General features: G+C 35.4%; 4 protein-coding genes across 4 annotated transcripts; 3 read left to right on the forward strand and 1 right to left on the reverse strand.

Moving 5' to 3' along the window:
• Window positions 1-3782, forward strand: LOC126675492 (uncharacterized). The gene is made up of 4 exons (XM_050370136.2): window positions 1-91; window positions 622-660; window positions 846-2483; window positions 3176-3782. Coding segments are annotated over exons 2-4 (2046 nt in total). The 5' UTR covers window positions 1-91; window positions 622-659; the 3' UTR covers window positions 3583-3782.
• Window positions 3783-4284: 502 nt separating this feature from the next.
• LOC126673730 (uncharacterized) lies at window positions 4285-6193 on the forward strand. Its single transcript, XM_050367976.2, has 5 exons — window positions 4285-4583; window positions 4720-4772; window positions 4876-5040; window positions 5253-5354; window positions 5853-6193. Exons 1-5 carry the CDS (start codon window positions 4397-4399, stop codon window positions 5985-5987), a joined length of 642 nt encoding a protein of 213 aa, XP_050223933.1. The 5' UTR covers window positions 4285-4396; the 3' UTR covers window positions 5988-6193.
• An 89-nt stretch (window positions 6194-6282) lies between these two features.
• On the forward strand, window positions 6283-13910 carry LOC126673727 (ABC transporter C family member 10-like). Its single transcript, XM_050367969.2, has 13 exons — window positions 6283-6587; window positions 7025-7159; window positions 7734-9796; window positions 9908-10228; window positions 10320-10406; window positions 10684-11262; window positions 11339-11503; window positions 11611-11905; window positions 12025-12239; window positions 12320-12625; window positions 12744-12807; window positions 13045-13284; window positions 13446-13910. The coding sequence occupies exons 2-13, from the start codon at window positions 7075-7077 to the stop codon at window positions 13556-13558; spliced, it is 4533 nt and encodes a 1510-aa protein (XP_050223926.1). The 5' UTR covers window positions 6283-6587; window positions 7025-7074; the 3' UTR covers window positions 13559-13910.
• Window positions 13846-17540, reverse strand: LOC126673729 (hydroxyproline O-galactosyltransferase HPGT1). The gene is made up of 11 exons (XM_050367975.2): window positions 17235-17540; window positions 16877-16940; window positions 16277-16326; window positions 15995-16188; window positions 15572-15635; window positions 15383-15455; window positions 14934-15057; window positions 14748-14835; window positions 14600-14650; window positions 14402-14473; window positions 13846-14319 (listed from the first exon to the last, which is right to left on the reverse strand). Exons 1-11 carry the CDS (start codon window positions 17360-17362, stop codon window positions 14184-14186), a joined length of 1044 nt encoding a protein of 347 aa, XP_050223932.1. The 5' UTR covers window positions 17363-17540; the 3' UTR covers window positions 13846-14183.
• Between the last annotated feature and the right edge of the window lie 1305 nt (window positions 17541-18845).

The following is an 18845-nucleotide window of genomic DNA, read 5'->3' on the forward strand; positions in this document are numbered from 1 at the left end:
CTTCAAATTATCGCGATAAATAAACAAATCAAAGAAAAGAAACTCCCAAAACAGCGATCTCCGATTATCTCTCCGTCGAGAAGTTCTCTCTGTAAGCTCCTCAAATTTCTCGCTACTTCTCCTTCATTTTTTCTTTTTATTTATTATTTTATTATTTTATCCTCTGCACTTTTTTCTCTAGTGTCACTTAGTCCTCTGTTTGATTACTGAGAAAATGATGGGAAATCTTGTAACATTAAATATGAACATACTGTCTGTATCCTTAATTTCCACCTAGTTAAGCTAACTAGAACTATAATGTAATTATTTATACAAGAAAATGTAATCCAAATCTGTATTAAATCACTTGTTGTAACTGAACTTTTAAAATTTGTAGTTAATCACTTGCATGCTAGGAGCACGGACACAGATACGGAAAAATATGACACTTGGACACAGACAAGGCGAAACAATGTTATTTTATGTTTTATGTGTAAAAATAAAGTTTCGAGTTCGAAATGCTAGATGTCCAAAACGTTTCCGAATCGGGATAGTGTTGATTGAATAGAGTGTCCGTGCTATCTATGTTGTATGCATAATTCAGCTTCTTACAAATGCCATTTTCTTTTACCTATTGTATAGGCTAAAGTGCAAGGCCACAAAACTTGATCAACATCATCAGTAAGTTCAAACTTGTTATTTTGTTATGAATTATGATTGTTGTTTAACTGTGTTATTTTCCTTTTTGTGAGCTTGTAATCTATGGTGATTAATTGAGACTTTGAAATATCATCATATACAAGTTATGTTTGCTTATTTGTCAAGTATTTGGTAGCTCTACTGATTGATGTCTATCTAACTGTTAGTGGTTCGAGAAAAAGATGTTTGTTGGGAATATGCTGAGAAATTGGATGGAAACAAGGTGAAATGCAGATTTTGCCAGAGAATCTTGAATGGTGGAATCAGTAGATTGAAGCATCATCTATCCCGACTTCCAAGTAAAGGCGTAAATCCATGTAGCAAGGTGAGGGATGATGTTACCGACAGAGTAAGGGCGATAATAACGTCAAAGGACGACACTAAAGAACCTTCTGGTACTAAAAAGCAAAGGCCTGCAGAAGCCAAATCTCCTGGACTTTTATCTGTAACTAAACCTCTCGTGACTATGGACGCGGTATCTGCATCTTCAGCTGCTAAAATTTATCCTACTGCTGCATCGGTTGCCCCTTTCTCTTTAACTAGTCAAGAAAATGCTGAAAGAAGTATCGCGTTGTTCTTCTTTGAGAATAAGCTGGACTTTAGTGTTGCTCGTTCTCCGTCCTATCAGGTTATGATCGATGCAATAGAAAAATGCGGTCCAGGATTTACAGGTCCTTCAGCAGAATTCTTAAAGACTATATGGTTGGAAAGGATTAAGTCTGAAGTGAGCTTGCAATTGAAAGATATCGAGAAAGAGTGGGCTACCACAGGCTGTACTATCATTGCTGACACATGGACTGACAACAAATCTCGAGCTTTGATTAACTTTTTTGTTTCCTCGCCCTCGAGAACCTTCTTTCACAAGTCTGTAGATGCATCATCGTACTTTAAGAATACCAAGTGTCTTGCGGATTTATTTGATTCTGTTATCCAGGACTTTGGAGCTGAAAATGTTGTGCAGATAATTATGGACAGTAGTTTCAACTATACTGGCATTGGCAGCCATATTTTGCAGAATTATGGAACCATTTTCGTATCTCCGTGTGCTTCTCAATGTATAAACTTAATCTTGGAGGAGTTCGCTAAGGTAGATTGTGTGAACAGATGTATCTTACAAGCGCAAACACTGTCGAAGTTTATATACAACAATTCCTCCATGCTTGATCTGATGAAGAAATTTACTGGAGGGCAGGAACTAATCAAAACTGGTATTACAAAATCTGTGTCCAATTTTCTATCACTGCAGTCAATGTTAAAGCAAAGATCAAGAATGAAGCTAATGTTCAACAGCAATGAGTATTCTGCAAACACATCATATTCAAATAAAGCACAAAGCCTAGCTTGTATATCGATTGTTGAGGATGGTGATTTCTGGAGGGCCGTCGAAGAAAGTGTAGCCATCTCCGAGCCTTTTTTCAAGGTATTGAGAGAAGTATCCGGTGGTAAACCTGCTGTGGGGTCTATCTATGAATTAATGACAAGAGCGAAAGAATCAATAAGGACTTACTACATAATGGACGAGAGTAAATGCAAGACGTTTCTAGATATAGTGGACCGGAAGTGGCGAGATCAACTCCATTCACCTCTTCATTCAGCAGCTGCTTTTTTGAACCCGAATGTTCAGTATAATCCTGAAATAAAATTTCTTGTAAATATCAAAGAGGATTTCTTCAAGGTTATCGAGAAACTACTTCCTACTCCTGATATGAGACGTGACATCACCAATCAAATATTTACTTTCACAAGGGCAAGTGGAATGTTTGGTTGCAATTTAGCAATGGAGGCACGAGATACAGTTGCACCTGGTACGTATGTTATAGCAATGCATTACTTACTGTCTTTCATCTTGCCGCATTTCACTGGATTATGCTGAATTGAGATGGATATTTGCATCATTTATATATGATAATCTTTGTGTCTGACAACTATAGATGAACCCCTTGTGTGTGCATGTGCGCGAAAGGCCAGTTACAGAACAGTTTTTGTTCTATGCCTAGATGAAAGCAAATAGGTGGTCTTTTCTATCATAACTTCAATGTTGCTCGAAATGGTTTTTAGTTTCTTTTTTTTTTGTTCTTATATGTGCACAAGTGCAACTTTTGGACTGAGAGTTAGAATCCATGTTTTTATGAATCTCATAATCCAGAAACATCTAGTTGTTTAGCTGTTTACAGATTGAGTTTGATATGTTTCTTGCAGAACTTCAAAGTTATTTCCTGAATGAGTTTCAATTTTTGCCTCAAATATCCTTTGAGATTCTCTCCTTTGTATACGCTCACTTACACGTCATGGTGAAAGATTTCTATTTGAAATTACTGTAAATGGGATGCAAACTTATTGGTGTTTGAGTCCTTATATTATTTTCCTCCGATTTGCCTGTTTAATGAAGAATGATCGAGTGAATTCAAGTTTATTGCTAGAATTTATGCTTAAGTGCCAAGTTTTGTTTGTACCATTTATATGCTGGTCCTAAAAACTTACTGCTGACTTGTTGTAGGGCTTTGGTGGGAACAATTTGGTGACTCTGCACCAGTGTTGCAACGAGTTGCCATCAGAATCCTGAGTCAGGTTTGTAGCACTTTTACGTTTGAGAGACACTGGAACACATTTCAGCAAATTCACTCTGAAAAACGCAATAAGATCGATAAAGAAACCTTGAATGACCTTGTGTACATAAATTACAATCTCAAGTTGACGAGACAAATGAGATCAAAATCTTCAGAAACAGATCCGATCCAATTTGATGACATCGATATGACCTCCGAATGGGTAGAGGAGACTGAGAACCCTAGTCCAACTCAGTGGCTTGATAGATTTGGTTCTGCTTTGGATGGGAGTGATCTGAATACAAGACAGTTCAATGCTGCCATATTTGGTGCAAGTGACCCCTTATTTGGTTTATGATCTTCTTTAATCTAATTCCCATATGTACATAGTTTCTACAGAAATTGATTGCAAGTTTTTCACTAGAATGTTAGCTCTGACTGGCAAGTTACCATCAATGCAGCTCGAAAACAAAAACGCTGAAACGAGTATTACCGTATCTAATGTTGTATATGTAAATTCAAAAATAGTTATAAATATAGAGTTTCTTAGTTTTAAAAGTGAAGATGCCGTAGTTAATTTCATGTTGTCTGTTTTGGGTTAAGCTTTGGAGTAAATGCCAAATGCTCCTTGATCAAATTGCTAATGAAGTCGCTTTTGATCCTAGTTATTACATGTTGCAAAGTTCAGGGGCCTACCTGTTCAGTATTACAACAATTTGGGTTAAATAGTGACTCACTAATTTTTTTTAAATTATTTCAAAAACAATATTAAACATCAATTTATTTTTTTAAGATTACCATCTTTTCAATATATTTTTTATTAATGTGACAATCTAAATCAACAATATTTATCACGCCAATAAAATTACCAAATTATATATTATATATAAAAATTGATATTTACAACTAATACATTCGAGAAATTAGATTGAAAATATTATTTTGAAATAAAAATTGAAGTTACATAAATTTTAAGAAATAAATTAATTATTTTTGAAATAATTGAAACGTTTAGTGACCCACACTATATTTAGCCCAAAAATTAACAAAACTCAACACGAAACGCGTCTTTTTTCCTGAAAGTATCGTTTTCGTTTCTTCTACTTCGTTTTTTAGTTTTTAGCTTCCTTCCTTAAATTCACTGTAATTTAATTCGTAAATCAACTGTCAAAATGGACTACGATTTCAGGAACAGAACCGCCCCTTCCTTCTCCTCATCGTCATCGATTCCGACGAGCCACCCGATGTACGGCCAGTCTATGTATCCAAGAATCGGTCAACCACAAGGCCACGCGCCGGTCCCTCCCGTAGCGCGTCATCCATCGTATCACCAGGCCTCCGCTCCTTCACCTTCTTCTTGTGAGCATCAATGCATTTAATCCGCTTCTCTTATTTTATTTTTCTCCAGTTCATAATGAAACGCATCGTTTTATTATGTACGCGATTTTCTGTTACCGATTCTGATGTATGATTTTAATTTCCTTATCTTTTTCAGCAGGATTAGGTATCCGAGTTGCTTTAAAGCCAGAGTATCGGATCACTGTTCCGGTATACAACTTGCTAATTAATGTTTTTAAAATAATTTATCATGTGATAATGATTAGAATTAGGTATTAATGTTCGGAATTTGACTTGATTGCTCTTGTTGTAGCCTCAATTGTCTCCATTAGCTGGAGATATTCCGCGAAGCAACTTTCATTTTGATTTTGATTTTGAACGAAGAATATTAGCGGAAGCGGAGAAGGAAGTTCAGAATTGGAGTAAGCTTGGGATGGAAAATCTTCCATTTAAACAAACCGAATCAACTTCTTCAATGGTACGGAACTTCTCGTTAAAGCCTGTTTCTCTGTTTAGGCCGAGTAACGCTGTTTTAGATTCTGATTTGCTATATTGGTGTAACCGACAATGTTTTGAGAACCTTAGCTAAGTATGACTGAAATTTAATGTTCTCAAGAAGGAAAAACTTTAGACTTGTGTGATTACAGAATTTTGTGTTCCTGCATTAGATTAACTTTGTTGATAATGTAGGGTCCAGGTGCAGATCCGGTTGTCAGCAAATACATTGCGTCCGGACTCAGTCGAGAAGCTGTTCCTCTTGCAGTTGCAAACTATGGAGACAATCCAACCAAGGTAGTTTCTTTCAGTTTTTATGCTAGTTACCTTTCATTTACGACTGGGGTGGTAAGGAACTTTTTGGTTCAGTTGAGCTGAGTTGAGTGGGGAACTTGTAGTTGCTTTGTTATCATTACAGATGACAATTGATGAAGAATCTTTATGTTGCTAGAGCTGAATTTTGATTGAATTGCATTGAGGATGTCGATTGATCCTTGTATTATTTTTAACCTATAGTAAAAAATACATGAAAGGATACTTTGATTAAGAAGCCCTTCAGCTTTTTGAACTTTTGCTACTAGGCCTTCCAATAGAAGCTATGGTGTTCAAATGGTCAATATAATATTATGCAATCTCTATTGGAGTACTAAATAGTACAAAACTAAAACCAGTGTCCTTTTAATAGGTTTTGCTTCTTCATGTGTAAAGGCATCTGTATCGTTTGCAAGCATCCATCTCTGTCTTGGATTAGTAGTATAACTTTTCATAGCGTTTTCTTATGTTCCTTTAATTCAGGTTCGTGAATTCGTAAATGGCTTCACCCTGCTAAGAGAAATGGGATTCGCGCCCAACAATATAGCTGAAGCTTTACTTATGTATGACAATGACACCGATAAGGCATTGACACATTTTCTTAACAGCTCATCGTGAACATAGCGGAGACAGAATGCTGTATGTTGTAGCAGAGTAATGGCTTACAGTAGTATAATTTTGCCATACCTGCCTCACTTGGTTATTGTATAAACAAAATCAACCATCGCGTGTTTATATTTTGTTTACATTTATCATTTGTAAGTATAATAATAATATGATTGTCTTTGACAAGATTTTTAATCCAAACTTTGTTTAATTGTTTCTATTGCTGTTCCAAATTGATTTACTACTCTTATGATATGTTAATCCGCCAAACTCTCGGCAGTAGAGGAATGTGCAGTACAAATTGCAAAATGCCACTGCGTATCAAACATTTAAGTGTTATTGAAGTATATTTGAAACATAACACGCTGAAAATGAAAGTACCAAGGGTGCAAATACTAAATAGTGCTCGGATTTTATTTTTTTTGATCTAGGAGGGCTGGCTAAGGCCAGAATTACAGGTTCCTGCACATACGGGGTAGAGAAACTCCCAAGAGGTCTTCCATGACGTAACCTCGGACATTGTCCGGAGCTTGACTGTAAACATAGGACCCAACAGGGTGAGTAAACCCGAGACATGCCATGAAATCTGCACTCCTGTTACCTTCCCTGTAGGTGTGTTGCACATGAACTTGCCAATCTCTGCTAATCAAGTCTCTCAAAGTAGACAAAATGTTAAAATTAGCGTTAGCTCTTAATTCTTTAGATTTTTATTTTGTTGCTTTGTTTTTCTTCAAATTGATCAATTATTCGGTTTACTTTGAATTTTGAATATTTTATAACAGTTGGTTTATGATGTTTATTGATTCTAATATAATCTCTCTTCTGTTAAAATAAGTTCCAAACTGAATCAAAATTTTATTTCATTTTCAAATAAAAAAATGAACCAAATTTACAAGTATTCAAGAAACCTCAAACTGCAGTTTGTTTTTCACCAAAACTTAACTATTTTTTCTTTAGTATTTTCAAAACCAAAAGAATGTAAATCCAAACTGAACTATTGGTTCGATTCAATTATTCATTTTGGTTCGATTTTTGCTGGATTTGTGTAGGCTTGCTGTTTTTGTAAATGTGCATGTAAGAGAGTGAGAAAGAAGACCCGATGAGCAGCAAAAACTTCTCTTCGTCTGCATGTTTGACACCAGGCTCTATAAACCAGGATCCGGCACTAGTCCATCATCATGCCCGTAAGTACAAATAATAGCTCTGCACTGCACAGTCGATATTATTTGTTCGGTAATATTTAATTATATGTTTCTATGTATATGTTAATTAGTGGTTGTGGCCCTCAAATCATTTTCTTCATCCTGATAACAAATTCTTGTTCATTCTGCAACAACCTTTTTCATGCATGCAATACAAGGAATGTCCTAAGTTATTTTTAGCAGTGTGAATGCACTTCAGTTGTCGGCGATGTTCTCATAATCTTGTACAATACACATGCTTAATTGTTTATTATGTACAAAAGCATTGACTTGCACACGTCTCCTCTTTAACTTTTTTTTTTATATTATTTTCTACTTTCGTGAATCGCAATGTCAAGAAAGTTTTAGTTTGTTAAATGGTATAAATCCAACTTGTTTTTTTTTCCTAAGATTAATCTCTGCTGTAATTTGACTTGGACATTTATCTATTATTACTGTCACTGTTGTCACATTGTCAGGCATAAGAAAAAGGAAGTGATTTATTTTGGAATAATGATTAGATAGTTCTTTGATACTTAGCAAGAACAGCTGAACATGTTTCTTTTTTTCCTGTCAGAGTCAGGAGAGGTAAGAGAGAAGAAACAAGTTATGGAGGATTTATGGACACTATTTTGTGGGGATTCTGGAAGATTAAAGATAAATGAAGGGCCACTGAGGTTAGATATTTTCAGTCAGCCTAATTCATGTGTCAATCTTGCCTTGATGATTTTGCTGGATTTCTTGCTTTTGATCATACTTCTATTCATCTCAATAAAAAAATCACGGACTGAAATTCCACCTCGATTACGGGGCGTTTCGAGTTTGCAGATAAGCTCTGCCATCTTTAATGGCTGTCTTGGACTGGTGTACTTATGCTTAGCCATATGGACTTTAGAAGAGAATTTGAGGAAAACTCGAACTGCCTTACCCTTAGGCAGGTGGTTACTTATGTTCTTACAAGGGTTCACATCTTTGTCAGTTGGTCTAACCGTAAGTCTTCGAGGGAGACATTTCGGGAGAACTCCGTTGCGGTTACTGGCTGTTCTTGCATTCTTGGTTTCTGGAATTGTATGTGCTTTTTCCGTCTTTGCTGTCATTTTAGGCAATGGAGTATCAGTTAAGGTGGCTTTGGATATTGTGTCTTTTCCAGCAGCAATACTATTGCTGTTTTGTGCTTGTAAGAGCTATAAACAGGATGAGATTGATGACAACCAAAATGGCCTTTATGCTCCTTTAAATGGCGATCAGGCCAGCAGCGTTAATAAATCTGATCAAGCTACTCCATTTGCTAAAGCAGGAGTTTTCAGTAACATGTCATTTTGGTGGTTGAACCCACTGATGAAAAAGGGCAAAGAAAAGACTCTTGAGGATGAAGATATGCCAAAGTTGCGTCGAGCAGATCAAGCAAAAAGCTGTTATGCGCAGTTCTTAGAGCAAGTCAACAAGCAAGAACAAGCTAAATCATCCTCTCAACCCTCACTACTGAGGACAATTGTATCATGCCACTCGAACGAAATTTTTGTTTCGGGTTCCTTCGCGTTACTAAAGATACTTACTCTGTCAGCAGGTCCTATGCTTCTTAATAATTTCATTTTGGCTGCAGAAGGAAAATCAGGTTTTAAATACGAAGGCTATATATTAGCCTTAGCACTTTTCATCTTAAAAATCTTAGGGTCATTATCACAACAGCAATGGAATTTTCGGTCCAGGCTCATCGGTTTGAAGGTCAGATCCTTGCTCACGGCTGCAATATATAGGAAACAATTGAGGCTATCAAATGCTGGTAGATTGATGCACTCAGGCAGTGAGATAATGAACTATGTCACAGTAGATGCTTATAGAATTGGCGAATTTCCCTTTTGGTTTCATCAGACTTGGACAACAAGCCTCCAGCTCTGCATCTCTTTGGTCATTTTGTTCAATGCGGTAGGGCTAGCAACAGTTGCAGCTTTGGTAGTTCTTATAATCACCGCGCTCTGCAATATACCGCTCGCAAAGTTGCAGCATAAATATCAGTCTAAGCTTATGGTGGCACAAGATAAAAGATTAAAGGCCTGCACTGAAGCTTTAGTTAATATGAAGGTGTTGAAATTGTATGCATGGGAAAAACATTTCAAGAATGTTATAGAAGATTTAAGGAAAGTTGAGTATAAATGGTTATCAGCAGTACAATTGCGAAGAGCATATAACGGTTTACTTTTTTGGTGTTCTCCTCTGTTGGTCTCTACTGCTACATTTGGTGCATGTTATTTCCTCAATGTTCCTCTTCATGCTAATAATGTTTTCACTTTTATCGCCACTTTACAGCTTGTGCAAGATCCGATTCGAACTATACCTGATGTTATTGGAGTTGTTATTCAAGCAAAGGTTGCCTTTGCGCGAATTGTGAAGTATCTAGATGCACCAGAATTGCAGAATGGAAATGTTCGACAGAAGCAATATATAAAGAATGCAAACCATGCCGTTTCAATTGAGTCTGCCAATTTTTCATGGGAAGAGAAGTCATCAAAACCCACACTCAGAAATGTAAACTTGGAGATTAGACCGGGCGACAAATTGGCTGTCTGCGGAGAAGTTGGCTCAGGCAAATCGTCACTTCTAGCTGCAATTCTTGGAGAAGTTCCAAAGACACAGGGAACTGTAAGGATTACTGGCTTTTTCTCTTCTACAGTACCAATTTGAAAATTTAAGGATTGTCTCTTAACAGATATCTTGAATATACTGATCTTGTTTCAAATTCGTGACCTGCAGATTAAGGTTTATGGGAGGATTGCCTATGTTTCGCAAACAGCTTGGATACAGAGTGGAACAGTAAGGGAAAATATATTATTTGGCTCTGCTATTGATATCCAACGATACCACGACACACTCGAGAGGTGTTCTCTGGTGAAGGACCTTGACTTGCTTCCTCATGGTGATCTTACGGAAATAGGGGAAAGAGGAGTCAATCTGAGTGGCGGTCAAAAGCAGCGTATTCAACTTGCCCGGGCTCTCTATAAGGATGCTGACATTTATCTCTTGGATGATCCTTTCAGTGCGGTTGATGCACAAACTGCCATGAGCTTGTTTAATGTACGTAATCGCAGTTTACCATTCAGGACGAAAATTATTTTTCATGTCTTAGTTACTAAATTTAAAGGGAAATCTAACTTAATCTTTCCAGGAATATATCATGGGGGCACTTGCAAGGAAGACAGTCTTACTTGTGACACATCAAGTTGATTTCCTGCCTGCATTTGATTCTGTTCTGGTTGGTTTTCTTTTATTTGGCCTAAATTTTTATTTTTGGGGTCGGAGTTTTTTTAATGAGCAAATATGTGGCACATAAATAGAAAACGTTCAAACAAGAAATGGCGAAACCATATTTTCATAAGAATAGGTCGTAAATATAAAATTTCAGAGTTTCATAAATATTTCCAGAAACGAAAACAAAAATATGAAACTTAGAACTTGATAAGTTCCCGTGCAACATAGTGAGCAAGTTTATCCATTGAAGTGAATAGCACATTAACTTATTTTGGTGACAGTTGATGTCAGATGGGGACATCCTGCGATCAGCTTCTTATCATCAGCTGTTGGCCTCGAGCCAAGAATTTCAGGACCTTGTCAATGCTCACAAAGAGACGGCAGGTTCCAAAAGGCTTACTGGTATTATTACAACCAAAAGAACAGGATCATCTATCAAGAAGAGCTACATACAAAAGCAACTTCAAGCATCAAAAGGAAATCAATCGATCAAGCAAGAAGAAAGAGAAATAGGAGATACAGGATTGAAGCCTTACATTCAGTATCTGAGTCAGAACAAAGGATACTTGCTGTTTTCCATAGCTGCTCTCAGTCAGGTTATTCTTGTGATTGGTCAGATTTCACAGAGTTCTTGGATGGCAGCTAATGTCGACAAGCCTGATGTCACTCCATTGCGATTAATCGTTGTCTACTTGATCATCGGTGCTACATCATCCGTGTTTATATTTATGAGATCTCTCTCTACAGTCATGTTGGGTCTTCAATCATCAACGTCTCTATTTTCTCAGCTACTACATTCCCTTTTCCGTTCACCTATGTCCTTCTATGACTCCACGCCACTAGGAAGAATACTTAGTCGGGTAAGCACTAAATACAGTTGAATTGTTGATCTTAATGCATTTTAACTGACATATCTGTATCCATTAATTCTCACAGGTATCATCAGATCTGAGTATTGTTGATCTTGATGTCCCATTTGGTTTAGTCTTTGTTGTGGCAACGGCAACAATTGCTTATTCTAATCTTGGAATACTGGCTGTTGTTGCCTGGCAAGTGCTGTTTGTCTCCATACCAATGATTTATCTGGCAATTCGTCTGCAGGTAATGTTTAATGTCCTTTCAAGAGTCAGTCTGCAAGATCTATATTTCTTCTTCTGTAGATTCTATTCATTTCTGAAGGAGTTGATGCAAATCAATGGTAATTGCAGAGATACTATTTTGCCTCTGCGAAAGAGTTGATGCGGATCAATGGTACAACCAAATCTTTGGTGGCGAACCATCTAGCTGAATCTGTAGCAGGGGCTATGACAATTCGCTCTTTTGAGGAGGAAGAGCGATTCTTTGCTGAATATCTTGACCTCGTCGACACAAATGCTAGCCCTTTCTTTCACAACTTTGCAGCAAACGAATGGCTGATTCAACGGTTGGAAGCACTTAGTGCAATCGTTCTTGCCTCTGCAACACTCTGCATGGTTTCGCTTCCTCCTGGAACTTTTAGCCCAGGTTATCAGATAAACATTTTCGACATAGTACTACTTTCATCTTCTATAATTTTACCTAGCTAATATGAATAATATCTATCTGTATCTGCTTGATAGTTACAAAGACTTTCGTCTATGCAGGATTGGTTGGAATGGCACTTTCCTATGGTCTTTCCTTAAACGTGTTTTTGGTTTCCTCAATTCAAACTCAGTGCACCATAGCGAATTACATCATTTCTGTCGAAAGGCTTAATCAATACATGCATATCCCAAGTGAAGCCCCTGAGGTGATAGAAGATAACCGTTCCCCGCCCTATTGGCCAACAGTGGGTAAAGTGGAGATCTGTGATTTACAGGTAAATCTTTTGTTCTTCTATTTGATGGATACATTACAGTTGAGAAAGTTTAAGGGTGCTGAGAAATTGACTTGAAACAGATAAGATATAGGTCTGATGCACCACTAGTTCTTCGAGGAATCAGTTGCACTTTTCAGGGAGGGCACAAGATTGGCATTGTTGGCCGTACTGGCAGTGGAAAGACTACTCTTATTGGAGCTATATTCCGTCTAGTGGAGCCAACCGGAGGAAAGATTATTGTAGATGGCATGGATATCTCAAAAATTGGGCTGCATGATCTGAGGTCACGATTCGGAATAATTCCTCAAGATCCAACTCTCTTTAGTGGAACTGTGAGATACAATTTGGACCCCTTGTCTCAGCACACTGATCAGGAGATATGGGAGGTACATTTAGTTTCCTTCATGTGCCGATTGTTAACATCCATATATTTATGTTTATTGATACTCTTTCTTTTGCGAACAAGCTTTTCGAAGTAATTGTTTTTTGTTTTGCATTCTCTAGGTTCTTGGGAAGTGCCAGCTTCGAGAGGCTGTCCAGGAGAAAGACAATGGTCTAGACTCCATGGGTAAGTCTTTCGATCTAAATTATAGTATATAGTGCTCTATGTATGTATCATGAAAACAGAAACACTGAAACAGGAAATAGCCAAACAATATTTGTTACATGATTAAGTTTTAAATATAGAATTTCAGAGAAACAAAAACTAAACAGCCAAACATGTAAATTCGTAAAGTTTTCACGCAACATAGATGGCATCTGTTGACTTTTTGTTGTGATCATTATTAATTATGAGGGTGGACAGTTATGGAAGACGGAGCGAATTGGAGCATGGGGCAGAGACAATTATTTTGCTTGGGGCGTGCACTTCTAAGGAGAAGTCGAGTATTGGTGCTTGATGAAGCAACTGCATCAATTGACAATGCAACCGACTTGATCTTACAGAAAACTATCCGGTCTGAGTTTGCCACTTGCACTGTGATCACAGTAGCTCACAGGATACCAACAGTTATGGATTGCACCATGGTTCTCACTATCAGTGATGGTGAGTTTCATTTCTTACCAGAACTATATACTTCTGTATGTGTATATATATATACATCCTTTATATGGTTCCCAAGCCAAGCCGATTTCAGTTAATCTCTAGCTAACTAGGAGAGCTTAAGTAGAAGAGAATGCTAAAATGTATTGATTGGCGCATTTCAGGAGAACTAGTAGAGTATGATGAGCCGACGAGGTTAATGAATAACAAAGGTTCAATGTTTGGGCAGCTGGTGAAGGAATACTGGTCTCATTATCACTCTGCAGAATCACATTGAAACTGACAGGTGAGATAGAATGCTCCAACACACCAAGGTCCGAAGCTTCACGATTCTCCACCAAGGTCTGCTTTTGCTCTATTAAGCTCGAAATACGCTCAATTCCATGCATACGCCTGCAACACTTGGACATAACAAATAAGGGCCAAAACGAGATGAAATTCAACACTAAACATATGAATAACCGTATAAAAAGTCCTCGGAAATAGGAATAATTCTACTTCTATCACTTTACAGGAATTATACTTGTCATATGTCTGTCCTGGTGATAATACAAATAACATAGATTAATTTCGACAATATTTTTAATCCGAACTTTGTTATAGCTATTCCAAATTGATGGCATTACACATGTGTTACGCAGAACCCTTACAAATTATAGTTTAGTTACAAAATGATCACAAATAAAAGAATCAACTAAATTTACATTGATTGCAGCACAAAAACAGAATCTTGCTATTGTGGACTGCTAAAGATGATCCATTTTCATATAATTCTTAAACTTTCCTATCTGTGGTATTTTCAATATAACTAATTTAATTTTCTAAAAGGGTAAATCAACTGATGAAATTCCCGAATCGGCCGATACTTGATTTGCTTCACAGGATATTGAACCAAATCGAAGTTAAACACCAGCACAAATAGCACCTGATGACCAGGATGAGCAGCAAAGCTTCCCTTCATCTACATGTTTGACATCAAGCCCAATAAACCAGGATCCGGCACTAACGTCATCATGCCCGTAAGTGCGAAGAATATCTCTGCACAGTCGATAAATGCTACTTAGAACCCCAAATCAATCATAGGTTACTCAAGTGATGCACTAAAGGAGCAAGACATTACCTGTTTATCGATACGAATTTTGCTAAAGCTTGCGATATGACATACATCTCGCCGGAAGCATGGCGAAAGTACCTGATAAAAATATTGCATATGCTATTGCTTTAGTACATGTAACTTTGAACTTACCATATAAAAATATTGCATAACCATAACTTTTAGCATTAAAATAAAATATTAAATTGGTTAACGAAGACCTACGATTTCTTATCACCAAACTTCCACCAATCTGGTTCATACCATTTACGACTTCTGCAAAATTTAGCTCAATAAGTGTGTGAAGAGTAAATTGTAACAAATATTTCTAATGAAAATAGTTTTTCTAATCATCATGGGAGAAACTACTGACGGTTCAGAGAAAACTTCGCCCGACTTCATACAACCAATGTAAACACGTGGCTTGTTCAGGTGAGCTGCTAATGTTGTTCCAAGAGCATCTGCAAATACACAATAATCATCCATTTCTCACAAGGTCTAATTAAAATCCCAAACTCGAGAAGAACATAAGCTTCTAATAATACAACATGATACTAACCAATATTAACATATACATTGTCATTGACTTTCACATAGAATTCGGCATCCCATTTATCCACAACATGAGCAAAGAATAATTTAGCTTTCTTCGGGAACTCCTCAACAGCCTCAACATGGTTATCCTGCGAACAAAAAGAGCTGTAATGAACAAATAATTGATTTTACGAATACAAATTATCTTCAATAACCCATTTTCCTTGCTAGGCTTTTCTGTTTTCTTTTAATTATATTTTTGCCATACTTTCTCTTTCTTGATGATTCATCTAAAATTGTGCTTACTTAGATTGCTTAAGCAAACAATCCGTACACGGAACCTAGCACCGGAACCTCAATGCCATAGCTCCATTAATTTAACTACTTTAAGGGATTTTTTATAAAGATTAGAATTAGAAATAACTAAGGCTATGAAATTATTTTTCTGAAACCATTAATTCTTAATGGACATACAAGAATAATGAAGTCATTGGCTTGTCTATTTTCATCATCAATTGCCCTGTCTGAACTGTCTCCACGATTGGCACTGCAAGACAACATGACCAACCGCCATAATATATTGAGTATCGATAGAAGAAATATATTGGTAAGAAGCAAAAAACATAATAACATCAAAGCAAATGCACAATAACACTTGGATACCTTCTTCCAACAATGAAACGAACAACTATGCCTTTTTCATTCTCCAATTTCTTCAATGCCGTACCTGACAGATAGAAGGACGGATAACAAATCTACGAGAAAAATTAATATACGAAGAGAATCTATATGACTTGAATCTGTCCACAGTTCAGCGTACGTAAGTATCAATTAACATGATAATGGGGACCCTAATCACGATGCTAAAATATAGAGAACTTTCTTCACTATTTAGAATTTTAGACGTTCCCGAGATTAGCACTTATGCAAACTCCATATACACATTACGCATTATGAGTACATAATAAACCATGAATACATCCAGGAAATTACACGACGACTTCTTACTTCAACCTAAAACAAACACTATATCACGGAATCAAGAAAACAAAAATATTGAAATCATAGAAATGTGGGGAGCTCTACCAGTTCCCATCCATGCTTTACGGATAGCGTTCCTGTTGTTCTTTCTGCCAAATGTTGTAAATATTCCTATGACTGCTAGATGTCTTTTCTTTGAATTTTTACTATCTTTCTCTGTTAATATGCTTGAACTAAAACCCTCTTGTTTAGCTGCAGCCAATTCCATCTCAATAGCTGATAACTTCTTTTGTTGCTCCCTAAATGAAAACGATGACACCGATCAATAAATGACTCATAAGGTACAAATTGTTGTTAAACCAAGGTTCAAAAGCAAGCTATTATCACCTGCATGAAATTATCTTCAATGTATCGTCCACCGAAATAGCAGCTCGTCCCTGAAATGAAAAACCTTGGTTTTCAGAAAGCAGCTCAGCCATAGAAAAAGTATCAAACCATCAATAAACATGATAGAATACAAGGAAAGTACTTGGATCAAATCTTTCTACATCAATATTTCAAATTTATAGCTTAGATCACAAGTGAGCAAATTTGATACTCTGCTAGCATACACTGTTTCCAATTAACTTCAACGACTTAAGTGGCAATTTGCCCTCCTCAGCTTGCAAGTGATGGTCAACTGGCTTAGAGTATAACTTTGTGGTCAATTTAGTCCAAAACTTATCTTTTTTTTTATCAATTTACCTCATTTTTACACCTAATTCGGAACGTGCGGCTCACCTCCGATGATAATTATTATGCTAAAATAAGGCAAATTGATAAAAAAACATCAAATTTATGACTAAATTGACCGTAAAGTTAAATATTGATTGGGGTAAATTGCCACTTAAGTCTAACTTCAACTGATAACTTAACCCTAATTCAAGTCTTAACAAAATCATGGAAAGTAAAATTCAAAAAAAAAAGATTAAAAATGTGAACACCCACCTGGCCAGTTATTTTATCAAGTTCTTTAATCAAATAAACTCTGGTCTCTGTATCCTGCCACAATCTACATCCAACTTTAAACACAATCAGAACTAACAACAACACTAAAGACCCTCAAATGGGTAGCACAGACACTTCATTCAATTTACATGTCCTGTTTCGGACACTTAACTTTTCGGACATGAAATTTCAGTGTTCTACATAAAAAATCTTAAGATAACACTGTTTTTGTTTTTCCGTATCCGTATCCGTATCTAAGTGTCCCGTTTTCCCGTATCCGTGCTACCTAGCCCTCAACTAACGAATTACTAGAATTATAACAGATTGTGCAAAATATAAAAAGATCAAAAAGATTAACCTGCCAGCCACATAAATTGCAGAGAAAGTTGCAAACATTGAGAGCAATAGAAGTGAAATTCTTGATCCATAAAGTGCAGTAGAAGATACTCTATTGTTCAATCCTTTACTGCCACTGCTATACATCATTTCAAACTCCGAAAATTTTACAGCTTTGTAATCTGAATTATGTCACTGGATCTTACATAGATAACTAAAGTATCAAACTTTACACTTTTTTTTTGCATTAATCTAAGCAAATCTCGGTTCTTGATTTGGATAGCCAAGAAGATCTTGTATTGGCCTCTGTTGATAGCCCAACGGAAGTACCTTTTTTTCTCTTTGGTTTAATTTACTTAAAAATCACGAGTTTTTGTGTATTTTGCAAGTTTAATATAATTTTTTTAATTTGGAGAATGTAAAACACTAATTTTTAATTTTTTCAAATCAAAAAATTATATGGTGTTTTGAATTGAAAATAATTAATTATTCATGTATTAAATTGTCAAAAGTAAAAAAATTTGTGTTAAAATTACAAAATATATTAAAATTTATAATTATTAAAGCAATTTTTTCTTTTTCTGTTGTTAAAAAAATGTAATTTTAATTTTCTTCAGTTAATTTGATTTTGCTCATATATTTATTATCCTTAAATAGAAAAATATATCTGACCCAATAGGGAACTAATGTACTAAATAAGGCAATTAATCTGAATAATTGTGCAGTGAATCTGAATTTTTTAAAATTTATAAATTTAGAATGTGGATTCCTTTTTTATTATTATTAAATCAAATTATTATACAAGTTAATTTCTTAATTCGATCTTTTACTATATAAAGTTAAATATCAAAATATTTCACTGATATAGACTATTATAAATTTATTTTAAAATTTGATTCAATTTTACATTATTATGGCTAAATCTTCTAAAAATACTATCATATAACTTTTAGGGTTAATTACATATAAAATCACCACATTTACACGAAATTGCAAAAAAAACACGACCTTTAAAACGTGGCAATTCAGGGCACCACCTTTCATTTTTTTTTCAAAAACAACATGGACACAATAATGTAATAGGTATTTCATATAATTTTAATTGCTCACAATAATATTAATTATTTTTTTATATAATTTTACATTATTGTGAAATATTAATTGCTCAAAATTTATAATAGGTATTTCAATAATGTTACTATCATATGTAATTAACTCTAAATTTTAAAAACATAATCTTTAAATATATAAATAAATTATATAATTAAATTTTTTCTTCCTTCATCCATATAATTTATTAAAATACTATATTTGATTAATGAAATAGATAAGTTCATATGAAATGTTTATTTTTTATTTTGGTTCATATAATAATAATTTTAAGCAATTAATATTTCAATTTTTTTGTGAAATAGGTATTTCTTTTTAAAAATATGAATAATTATTTTACTTTTATAAATAATTATTTGACTTTACATGTATTTTATTTTACAAACTATACATGATCTTATAACATCGTGATTATTGAAAAAATTGAGACATGATTGATTGATGCAATTATTTTCATAATTATGTTAATCAAAAGTAGTATTCAGAATTAACAAAAAGAAGCTTATAATATTGTTTTGAAGCT

This window comes from Mercurialis annua, linkage group LG3 (assembly GCF_937616625.2).
Source record: "Mercurialis annua linkage group LG3, ddMerAnnu1.2, whole genome shotgun sequence".
Classification (NCBI taxonomy): Eukaryota; Viridiplantae; Streptophyta; class Magnoliopsida; order Malpighiales; family Euphorbiaceae; genus Mercurialis; species Mercurialis annua.